At 33.5% G+C, this 12,839-nt stretch overlaps 1 protein-coding gene across 1 annotated transcript; it reads right to left on the reverse strand.

Moving 5' to 3' along the window:
- Positions 1–342: 342 nt before the first annotated feature.
- On the reverse strand, positions 343–8,956 carry LOC140436734 (GPI transamidase component PIG-T-like). The gene is made up of 2 exons (XM_072525798.1): positions 8,815–8,956; positions 343–794 (listed from the first exon to the last, which is right to left on the reverse strand). Exons 1-2 carry the CDS (start codon positions 8,954–8,956, stop codon positions 343–345), a joined length of 594 nt encoding a protein of 197 aa, XP_072381899.1.
- Between the last annotated feature and the right edge of the window lie 3,883 nt (positions 8,957–12,839).

A 12,839-nucleotide genomic window follows, 5' to 3' on the forward strand; every position in this document is an offset into this window, starting at 1 on the left:
CCCAGTAAAATGACATACCTAATGACTTAATAATTATATTTTTATTTTAAGCGCTTAAATGAAGTTATTTTGGACAACGTTATTAAAGTTTTAATTGATTATCAGATTTTACTTGATGTGTATCAAGTGTTTTAACGAATCTGGAAAAAACGTTGTATATTTAAAAAAATGATATATTTGTTTTTCTATGAATAGAAAATTACGTATTTTTAAACATTCTTTTTATATACAGCAAAGAAAGGCTACAAACATTAGTAATATACATACCCAACACAGCAACATACCCAAGTGTTTCTTACATATTATGTAAAAACAAAACAATAAAAAATACTACAACAACACCTACTCTGACTTTTCTTTTTTAAATTTCCCTACAAATCCTTTTACTCTTTCCACCAAAGAAGCACCTTTCTTGGATTTAAACACAAGTTTCCTAGTAATAATGTTATGTAATGGACCAAAAGCCAATGCTACTACAGTACAAGCCAGACTTATACCATTATAGGGCATACTAAAGTTAGGAGTTGGGAGAGTTATCACTATATTCTCTGTCCTTACTCTCACCAAATATCCGCTTCTTGATGCATTCAAGCTATCTGAAATTAAAGTACCATGTTGAGTAATTCCTGTATACTCTTGCCATTTCAAAAACACGTAGTCAAAATTTACTACTATTGAAGTAGCTGCAGAAGCTGGAATTCTTATTAGAACCTCCAAATAATTGGGTCTTTCCCTTTGCCTAGCAGGTATGTATCTTAAATGTAAAGATTTGATGTCCTTACCATTAACCGTCACTTTCAATGTAGATAGATAGGTATGAACCAAATATGTATTTTAAAAATAAAGTATTAGAATTTTGTAACGTTGTTGCAGAATCATAACAGGCGTTTAAATATTGTTTTTTAAATGAATTAAAAACAGGAGACGGGTATAATAGCCATTACTGACCAAATAAGATTAAGTTAAACAATTTCGATTGTTATTTAAGATATGTTGATCGATATTGAAAATTTTTACATAGTAAAACTAAATGTCATGTCACAATAGAAATAAAACAGTCATTTTTAGGTACACACAAAAGAAGTAGAAATAAATAATACAGTAACACAAAGTAGTTATGAAATAATACAATAATACATAATGTAAATGTATAAGAAATGATACTTTAAAAAAACGGCCACACTAGGTGCCGTTTTACATTATAGTTAATAAATGTAAGTCTTAAAAAAGAACTTAAGAATTTTTTTAAGTAATCATCCAGCCTAAAAAGTCTACTGCTGAACATAGGCCTCTTCTTCATGTTTCCAATCCCGTCTATCTCGTGCCATTCTCATCCACTTTTTATTTTTTCTTCTTAAATCGTCAGCCCATCGTGTAGGTGGTCGACTGACGCTTCTCTTGTCTTCTCTTGGTCTCCATTCCAATAACCTCTTTGTTCATCGCCCCTCCCTCATTCTAGCTATGTGTCCTGCCCATCTCCATTTTAGTCTAGCTATCTTTTCGATGACGTCAGTCCCCTTGGTTCTTCTTCTGATATCTTCGTTTTTGTGTTGTCTCGCAGAGTTATTTCTCGGACATGGATCGCTCCATTCTTCTCTGTGTAACTCTGAGTTTGGTAGCCGAGGCTTTTGTTAAAGTAAGTGTTTCTGCACCGTATGTCAACACTGATCAAATACTTTTCTCTTCAGATATGTGGGCAGCTCACGTTTAAAAGTTTCTCTTACATTTAAACCTACCTTTCCTGTAGCCACAATGAGTTCCTGTATCATCTTGTTATTTCTAAGTCCTCAGCTATTATAACCATATCATCGGCGAAACGTAAGTTGTTTAGATATTTTCCATCTATTTTTATTTTCTTTGTCAGCTAATACAATTTCTTAAAAGCATGTTCCAGCACAGTAATAAAAAGTTTAAGTGACATTGGGTCTCCTTGTCTAACCCCCTGCTTATTTTAAGTTATAGCTTTGTACTTTTTTGTCTTGGTATAAAAAATAATCATATCTTAGCAGCAAATGGACCGGAGCAGTTTAAATTATTATACAGGCATTTTTACAAAACAATCTTAATAAAGTACCGTTTCTTAAAGAGTACCCTCGTTAAGATAGGCAAAACATCCTCCTTACTCCCACAATTTTTTTTTCATTTTTTTTTTCGTTTTATGTGATTAAAAAATAAAGCGCAATTTTTAAAAATTTGGTGAAACTCTTTTAAGCCCCCCAAAAAATGGCAAGAGACGGTTCCCCAAAAAGAAGACGATCAGTAGGAAGACCATGAAAACGATGGAACGACAACTTATTGAAGGTACATTGAAAAACAGACAGAATCATGTCTATATTAAAAGAAGAAGAAGAAGAAGTAGTTGTACTGTGAGACACGTTTAATTTTCATTTGGTTCACATACAGATTTGTTCCAGTATTCCAGTTTTCCTTGCTTGATGATCATTAGCTTGGTTTTGCTGGTGTTTTTATCCAGTCCATATTATGTTCTACTTGTTTCCGTTATTTTTTTCATTAAGTTTTGCACCCCTTCTATGGTATTGGAAAACACTATTGTATCATCTGTATACCGCAGGTTATTGAGCTTGACTCCATTTATTGAGATGCTTTCGTCAATATCTTTTAGAGCCCCTTAAAAAATGTGCTCCGAGTACATATTGAATATCAGTTGTGAAATTATGTACCCCTGTCTCACTCCTCTTAAGATTTTCAACAGCTGTGATGAAAAACATCACAGCTGACATCTCTACATTTCTGAAACAATACCTGCACGCCAAATAAAGTTTTCTTCGTACCAACGGCGTTCATAAATCCAAACAAAATGGGCGCAATTTGTTCCTCGCATTTCCAGTAAATTCTTTTGTGGATAACTTTTAAAAACAGCTTTAGCAGATGGCTCATTAAGCTTATGGTCCTATAGTCTCCACAAACTTGTACTCCTGGTTTTTTGGGTAATGGTACGAACTCCGACTTGAGCCACTCTACTGGTATTTTTCCTGCCTTGAATATTTCATTAAATATTTCAGTTATTATTGTTCTGCATCTAATAGCTTTAGCAGTTCTGCAGGAATTTTATCAAGTTCCGGTGCCTTTCCATCCTTAATTTGTCTGACGGCTACCGTTGTTTCTTCTGGTAGGATTTCGGGAGTTGGATTTTCTTCAATAGTGGGATCTTGTATTGTTCTAAGGTCGTGAAAAAGTTTCTCCAAGTATTCTTCCATACTTACTTTCTTTTTATCTTCTTTGATTATGGCAAGATTTCCTTCATCAGCTGTTAGTTTTTCGAGGTTGCGTTTTCGGAACTTTCCGTTTCTCTACCTTTTCTGAGATGTTGTTCTTTTATTTCTCTCACCGTTTCTTTTATGATGGTCAGACTTTCCTTTATAGTTCCTGCATTTCTGCATTTTAGCACCTTTGTATTGAGGTTTTCATTTACCTTCATTCGAACATTGAAACCTTCTTCATTCTGACTTTGAAATTACCTACAACTGGTACGTGATGTACAGAATTTATGTCTGCTCCCGGGTATGTTTTGACAGATGTACAGCTGTTCCTATACCTCTTATTTACTATCATGTAATCAATCTGATTTCTAACAATCCTTCCCACAGAATCCTGTAGAGATTTCCAGGTATACAATTTTCTTGGGTGTAGCTTAAACCAGGTTTTCATAATTAATAATTGATTTGCTTCTGCAAAAATCTCCGATGTATCTCCTCGATCGTTCCCGTTTCCTAGTCCAAATGGTCCAACTGCAGATGAAGTTTTACTGACCGCAACTTTGGCGTTGAAGTCAACCGTGACAATTGTTAGGTCTTGCTTTTTCAACCTTTTCACGACTTGATTAATGCTATGGTAAGGTTTTTCTACCTATTCTTTTGTTTCTTCTATTGTAGAGGTACATACACTTGAATTATATTGATGTCGATTGGTCTTGCTTTTAGTTGTATGAGCTTGCTGAAATTGGGATGAAGTTTTTAACAGATTTTGCCACTTCTTTTGTCAATATAATGCCGACACCTAATTTATGTTTGCCGTTATCTGTTCCAGAATAGTAAACGCGGTGTTACCTTATATTTGCGGTTCCTGAACCTGGCCAACGCATTTCGCTTATTTCCAGAATATTTAATTTCATGTGTGCTATTTCTTGTATTGCATTATGGATTTTACCTTCCTGTGCCATGGTTTTCATATTCCATGTTCCTATTTTGATGTCTTCTTTGCATTTTAATCTTTTTGTTATACTTGTAACTGCTTCTCCCAGAGATCCGATTAAGGTGCTTACTCCGGAATTAAATTTTGCAGCAAGCATAGCCATTTGATTCTACTAGGACTCATCGAATCCGAATCTTTAATGAGGTGTCTTGTCCCAATCTCTTTCTTACTCATCTCTATGCCGTTGACCGCTTCCACGGTTCTTCCGCCAGTTGAAGCCAAAACTCCAGGACAAAGGTTTGCCCTACCTTTCACTAGCTCCTCCACCCGAAGCTGTTGGCCAGTAGACGGAGGATTGCTTATACCGGTTATCGATCGGTGGAATTTTCGCCATATCTGGCTACCGTCACTTAGTTTAGCCTGCAGACCAAACCAGTTGTCCGGGGTGTGGCACGTGGAGTCATAAGTTAGCGTTCGTTGTCTTATGAGGACCAGTTATCAAGGACCGTCTCCCGTATAATATGATACTCGATGTGGTCGTTCCAATAAAAGGTGCTACCTCTATAACACAACTCTACATCCCAAGGGGACGGGGGAACGGGTTAGTATTGAGCCTTATTTTCTAATCACATAGAATGTAAAAAATAAAAACATCTGAATTCTGGGAATGAGAGCATTTTTCCTATCTTAACAAGGGGTACCCTTTGAGGGCTAATTTTTCAATATCAATAGATCGAAAATATACTTGTAAAAGCGCACATTGTTATACACACATTTTATAAACTTACGTATACCATAGGCTTTTCGACAATCCGAATCAAAAAGCGTATATTTTATCCCTTCAAAGTGTTATAAATATTCCAGAAGGAAAATAATATTTTCCAGAAATCTTTTATAAAAAGTATTTAATTAACAGAGACAATTTGTAAGTAACCTTACAAAAAGCAGGACATACATAATTGTTGATACATTGGTAGGTGAACTAAATATCCAGCTTCAAAGTAAGTCCTGTAGTTAGCTGTATACCATAAATCATAAAAGTTTTATTTAAAAATAGTTTATAAAATGTATATACTTGTATACCTTTTATAAAGGATTTTTATATAAAACTTCTCTTATAAATAAATAATAACCAAAGATTTACTGTTGCACGGAATGGTAACTGGTTTCTGATATCGCCCTTTAAAACATAGAGTATATTTCAAAAATTCACTAATTAATGCGCATTTTTCACCCCCAGCCTGGTCTACTAGTCACCTTGAAATTCTCAAGAAAGAACCAATAAATAAAATTAACCTGTAGAAACATTCGAATTGCGGTAATTTCAGCAAAGAACCTGAAAGAAAAAATCTCTATTGAGTTTTGACATATTTCGGTTTTATGGTAGCCCAACCTGTCATTATTAAAAGGTAATAAATAAAGTCGAAAGATCTCATTTTGCAATACATGTTCAGGTAAATCGTCCGTGAGGTAGTTTGTATAGGTGTTATCTGTTGTTGGTACTACAGTAAAATGCCGATCAGGTGTAGTCTATTGTTAGTGAAACGTTAGCGGCTTACCGATGATAATTTTTTGTTAAATATATTTTTAAAGCATACTAAAAACATTATATGATGTACTTATAATATGAGTATTAGAATCGACATAAAATAGATATTGTATATAAAATTATATTGATATTGTATAGGTATAATATATAAAATTATATTACTTGATATATTTTCTTGTAATAATAAAAAATTCGTTTCATTATTTTGTTTCTATACTTATATCTTTATTTTTTTTTATCTGTTGTGTATGTAATTGTAATCCCTTATTGAAAATATTGTGTATTTAGTTATAATAATTTAATTCTTTTAAAAATAGCCATTACGATTGCCAACCTCCGTAGGGAGACGGCACTCTAAGAAGAAGAAGAATGCTTTATTTGATAAATTAAGATCTATGACATTTTTTTTTTGGCATAGACTTTTAGTCATTCAGCCAGACTCAACATGGTAGAAAAGGTTGTCTGAGTTTATATTAAAATAAATATACAAAACAGTAAACAGGTAAACAGGGTCACTCTCTTCTCGCCTAGGGGCCCATCAAGGCATTTTTTTAATAATTTTGTTGTACATGGGAGCATTTTCTTCTTCATCTCTTTCACCACTTGTCTCTAATTCCTCAATATTACTACATTATTTAATTTTGTATAAGTTATAAAAATGCTAGCCTTAGTTTTCTTTACGAATTTTAGGTCGTACTGCTGTTTTATTGTTGTTACATTGTTTTTTAACATATTCGTACAGCTTTTTGTTGTCCTTGTTATTTGATTGTATTGCTTTTATTTGCTCTTTAATGCATTCTAATTTTTTGTTTTTATATAGTTTTGCCACACCCTGTTTCTTCTATTTGTATTCATTTAGTTTTTCATTTGTTACGATTTTTATCTTATGTTCCGATTATATCTTTCATGCTTGTTTCTTCTTTATGTTTTGGCTTTGCATTATCCATCAAACCACTCTTTTGATGTACCCTTTTGCCTTTGTCCTATTTTATCATCTGCTGCCTCTATTATGCTTGTTTTGATGTCCCAGTAAGTTTCTATATCTTCATTTTTGACCGTTTGTTTTTCTTCTGTTTTTAGTTTTTGTCAAGATACCAGATTTATTTCTTATTTCGTTGAGCTTGCGTTTTTATTAAGTTCATTTTTAATTTTGCTATTACTAGTATGTGGTCTAAACCAGCGTATCCTCCACTATATGATCTGACATCTTGTGTTAGTCCTAGCCATTTTTTTTAAATAAGTAATATAGATAATTAACATAACATTCCATCAAGTCTTTATTTCCTTTGTCGAAGTCAGATCACAATTAGTAATTTTATCCCATACCTCAATATACATATGTCATTGACTTTATTATTTTGATAGGGAGTTATACTTTGCAGCTTGATATAAAACGGTAATAATATACATTATTACGACCATCATCAAGAATAACAATCCACGTAATTAATTTTTCCTATTATCAAAACTATTAGCATTTTACAAAGTAAACCGAATCGGTCTAAAATCCTCTACTACACATATTCGTTCGGAATTGTATCCGAAGCGATTGCATGTTTGGTACCCGCTGGTACCAATGTGTAACACTTCATGGTGGTTGGGTACTTGCATTTGCGTGATTTGGTTGTCGTTTCTTGGGTTATTTTAGTGCGTAATAATGACAAGAAGTTATAAATCTAATGTAATATAGTGTATTGATAATATCTTTTCAGAAAGACAACTTTGGAAGGGCAAGAATTTTAGCTATAATACTAATGAATATACCTATTTACAAATAGGTAAATAATAAAATAGAAAATTTGGCAGAAACACGCCTAAAAATATGTTACACGCATAAATGACAGAGTGCCATAAAATATAATTAGTCTATTCTTTCACATAAAATTTTTACAGAACCGCACTGATTTTGATGAAATTTTGCAAGAAGGCTTACCTTCCTCTTCAAAAGTAATATGATGTGTAGTTTCTGTTTTTTAAGTGGTGAAAACTACCCATCTCCTTCCAGTATAACTTGAAGTAATTCGTATCTTTTGCCTCTCAACACATGACCCAAGTATTGCATTTTCCTCTCTTTGATTGTTCTCAGAAAGTGTTTATTAAAATAAAATAAAATAAAATGGATTAAAGTCGACTAAAATACAATAAAATAGAATACAATAGAATAAAATAGAATAAAATAAAATGAAATAAAAATTAAATTAAAATAAAATAAAATAAATTAGAATAAAATGAAATAAAGTAGAATAAAATGGAATGCAAAAGGGCAAAATAAAATAATAATAAAGTTAATTAAATAAAATTAATCTAAAATAAAATATAATAAAATAATTTACAATAAAATGGAATAAAGTAGAATAAAAAAGAGTAAAATAAAATAAAATGGAATTAATCAGTAGAATAAAATAAAATAAAATATAATAAAATTTAATCTTTAATTTGACAAATATTCCCCAATAGACCCGCAATATGCTAATTCATTTGTTTGGTTTGCCATTTTATCTATCTTCTATTTTATTTTTATTTTATTTTAGTTTATTTATTTTTTTATGTAGCTTGATATATTTTTTAAAGAAAATTTATGACGAATTAATAATATTTAACAGTAAATAACTGATATTCATTTCCTTTGTGACTGTATAAGAGAAGAAAACAACAGTTACAAAGAGAACAACAGTTCAAAACTGAAGCATTTGCCGAAATAGTTTGATAAATTTTCTACAATTAAATCAACAACAGTTAATTGCGTATGATACTTTGATACAAGCTGTGAAAATTAAATCTGGTAGAATTTACTATTTACAAAATACATCAGAATCAACAGGAATACAAGGAAATCCAACGTACGATAAGGGCAAGAATTAAAAACGCAAAGGAAAGCTGGACGAAAGAATGTTGTAAAGAATTGGAATCACTACAAGAAAAGGGACTTTGCTTTGGACTACATAAAAAGGTCAAAGAAATTTTGAGTATGTACAAGAAACACCATGAGACTCGCCTGAAGAATGATCAAGGAAACTACGTTCATACCCAGGAAGAACTAGCTAAAATCTGGGCAGACTATGCTTCGTCCCTCTTTGGGGATAATAGACCGAATCTGCCAACTACTGACTTACCCACGGAAAATTTATCCGGTCCTCCCATCATTCGAGCCGAGGTGGAGTACGGTATAAAAGTAGCAAAACTAGGCAAGGCCCCTGGACCGGATGGAATTACTACGAAAGCCATAACAATGTTGGAAGATAATAACATCGACATGCTGGTAACAATTTTCAATGCCATATATAACACCGGCCACATTCCAACGGATTGGCTTTATTCAACCTTTATAATGATCCCTAAATCATAATGAGGAACAAAATGCAAAGACCATAGACTGATAAGTTTAATGAGCCATTTGCTTAAGGTGTTTCTTCGCATTCTTCACACAAGAATGTTCAGAAAGCTGGAAGATCTAAGTGGTGAGACACAATTTGGTTTCAAGAGCGGACTGGTAACACATGAAGCAGCTTTCTGCTTGAATACGCTTGTACAAAACTGCATGGATCAACCAAATGATATAGTCATAACATTCCTCGATTATGAAAAAGCGTTTGACACCGTAAAACATGACGCAATGATAAAAATGCTACACAACGCTAACATTGACGAGAAAGATATAAGAGTTATCCAGAATCTCTATTGGAATCAAAAAGCACGAGTAAGACTGAACAAATCAACCAACACAGAAGAATTTAAAATTTTAAGAGGGGTGCGACAGGGGTGTATTTTTTCTGCTATGATCTTCAATCTCTATGTGGAGAACATTTTTGCAGAGGCACTGGAAGGCTCTGAGTGTGGAATAAAGGTAAACGGGTTCCCGATAAATAACATTCGTTACGCCGACGACACCGCGATAATAACAGACAACGAACATGATATGCAGTTGATGTTAAATAAAATAAACACCGTGGAAAAAATATATGGCTTAAAGATAAATGCTGGAAAAACTAAATGCATGACAATAAGAAAAAACGCACTTTTGAGAATTCAACTGCAAGTAGGTAATGCTCCAATCGATCAAGTGAAAACATTTAAATACTTGGGAATGATGATGAATGACCAATGGGATCCTCAACAAGAAATAAAATACCGTACCGAACAAGCAAGACAAGCTTTTATCAAATTTAAACCGCTACTATGTAATCGTAATCTTTCCTTCAATCTCCGCTACAGGATGGTTAAATGCTATGTATGGTCCATATTGTTATACAGCATGGAAACATGAACGTTAAGAGTACCTTCCATTAATAAGTTGGAGGCCTTTGAAATGTGGACGTTGCAAAGAATGTTCCGTATACCATGGACATGTAGGGTGAGAAACGAGGAAGTCTTAAGAAAGGCAAATACTGAGAGAGAAACTACTCAATTTGATCAAGGTATGAAAAATTAGATATCTCGGCCATATTCTGAGAGGAAAAAATACAAAATCCCACAACTAATCATCCAGGGAAAGATGGAAGGCAAGAGAGGAGTAGGACACAAACAAATGTCGTGGCTACGGAACATAAAGAACTGGATAGGCATAAATAACACTGCCGATGTTTTGCATGCCGCAAGAGACAGACGTCTGGCCTTAAGATAATTCGCCAACGCACTATAGGTGCACGGCACTATGAGAAGAAGAAGAAGAATTTACTTCCTTGGTGCTCTGGGAGGGATAGAAAAAACATTACGACGAATGGACGAATTTTATTGTTACTGTCAAAGATCAGATCGCAGTACTCCTAGTGTTGGCTACATCTGGAATATTTGCAACTTTATTAGAAGGCGACAAACGCACATTTTGGTAAAGATTTTACAGGCTTGTTACCAATCTTTTGGAACGAATATACATTGGCTCACAAGAGGTCATGACTGGACAGAGCTTTTAAAGATATTCGTGACAATCAAAAACATTTTTATTGGACCCATGATTCTATTATTTAATAATCCTTACGAGAAGCACTTTGCCAAAAGAGAGCCCCTATCGTGCATCAGGGTGTTATAGGTGGGAAAGTGATTTTCATGAAGTAATGGGGCGCGGTGGAGTGACTCCTGATTGCACTAATTAATCTTCCTTACCTCAATGAAGTGTAACATTTGATTGTCATTTTAAGTCGTGTAAAAGTCTTACAGGCTAGGTTAAATTAAATTGCTTGCTTTGTTGCCTAACTTCGTCCAATTTGTGGCAACACATAAAGACGCTCCAATTGAAAACTAACATGCAAGTGTTTTTGTAACAAGATCAAAATTGTGTTGTCGAAGCAGTTGTTAGATATTGGAAATGGTAAAGTTGCTATTGACAGCTCAACCTAATTCATTTCATTACCCAGAGATTTCTGTTACCTAACAGACTCAAAAGGGGAGTTTATTTAACTTTGACACATTGTTAAGGTGGTACGAAGTTCGCCGCGTCAGCTAGTTAAAAAATAAAAGACGTTTTACCAATAGCTTGTGCTTTCTTAGGCCGCATACTTATGTGACCATCCTCATAAAAAATCTGGACATAAAATTACCGATTGCATAGACGGTATCTTTTAACATGATATTTGTAATGATTTTTAGTGGTACATGTACTGTTGCCTTCATTCTTAACGAATTAGTCTTGTCAATTACACTAAAAGCAAAAATTCCTCGCTGCAATTAACCCACATGCTACATTGTGAAACACACTGCACCGCGCAATTCCCCAATACATATTTTTATTATATATTTATCATTACAGTTATTATTCGTACGGTATGACAATAGAAGCGCAATTGCTAATTAAAATGGTGCTTGAATATTCCGCCACGGCCGCTGATTTTACTTTTACTTGTGCTCTGGATTGTTATAATAATTAAATAATTAACAGAATCTAGGATTTCACTTTGATTTAGATTTGATAAGCCTTATGCATGCGATGTACCGTACAAAATTTTGATAAATGAACTGCAATTCCAGAATTATGGTTGTTTAATGTGTATATCTAGTTACCGTTTAACTATTTTCATAATTAATTTATATATCAGGAGTCTAATGGCGTTTGGAGTGCTATTGTGGGGAAAAACTGCTATATCGTGGTTATAGCGTAAGGTATGATTTAACTTATGGTCCAAAGTATACAAAAGATATCGGCAAAGTCTCTTTTTTGACAAAAGACCAAAGACCTATAAAAAATAATTTAAACGACAATTTTGGACTTTTGCGTTTGCAAAATAAAATAATTTGGAGGGGATTTTTTTCTTCTTTGTCGAAGAACTAATCGAAAAGGATCAGAGGGTTGTAAGAAGTGGTCGCTTATTATATTTTTCTCGAAGAAGTAATCGACAATGACCAGAGGGAAAGAAGAAGAGTTCTAGTGATAAGCGACCATTTTTTATAACCCTCTAGTCGTTGTCGATCATTTCTTTGGGAAAAATAAAATACGTCATACAGGTGAAAAACGAACAGGTAACAATCCTTTTTAAGGGAAGAAAAAGGGATCTAGAGATAAGCGACCACTTCTTACAACCCTCTGGTTACTGCCGATCACTTGTTCGGGAAAAAGAAGAGATCAAGCGAAAGTGGGCACTTCTTAAAACCCTCTGGTCATTGTCGATCACTGCTTTTATTTGTTCTGCGACAGGAAAACTACACCCTCTACATCAGAGAACTCGATGGTCAGGTTACCAAAGTGGTCCAGTACCCAGCCAGCTTATTACTAATTTATGCAAATATATCAACAATGGATTTACAATATAAGACAGCTGATGGGTAGGTGAAAGAATAAAGAAACAAACACTCAAATACTATTTCCTCAAGAGTTTCTCGAGTGGTGCTGTAGTGGAAGTTTAATAAGAAAGAAGTTCCTGGTGAGTATTTGAACATTGTGAAAAACATGTACCGCTGGTTCCTAAAAAAACTGATACTACTTTTAGTAAGAATTGATCATTTTGAGCAGTGTATTTGATTGGTCTGGCATTTTATTATATTTATTATGACAGACAAATAATAAAATAAACAAACAAATAACAAACAACTGATTACATATGTTAATTTATAAATTGTAATAATTATTAAGATCTAAATGTTGATATTATTTTGAATCCTGTATTTTATAAAGAGTATATAAATGATAGTTTTTACATAAAATAGGGTT

Source organism: Diabrotica undecimpunctata, chromosome 1 (genome assembly GCF_040954645.1).
Source record: "Diabrotica undecimpunctata isolate CICGRU chromosome 1, icDiaUnde3, whole genome shotgun sequence".
In the NCBI taxonomy this organism is placed as follows: Eukaryota; Metazoa; Arthropoda; class Insecta; order Coleoptera; family Chrysomelidae; genus Diabrotica; species Diabrotica undecimpunctata.

Coding starts and splice junctions, on each gene's coding strand:
- LOC140436734 (XM_072525798.1), bottom strand. CDS start 8,956: ATGTCGATGTTATTATCTTCCAACATTGTTATGGCTTTCGTAGTAATT. Junction 795..8,814: donor ACCGGATAAATTTTCCGTGG/GTAAGTCAGTAG, acceptor CTACATTGAAAG/TGACGGTTAATGGTAAGGAC.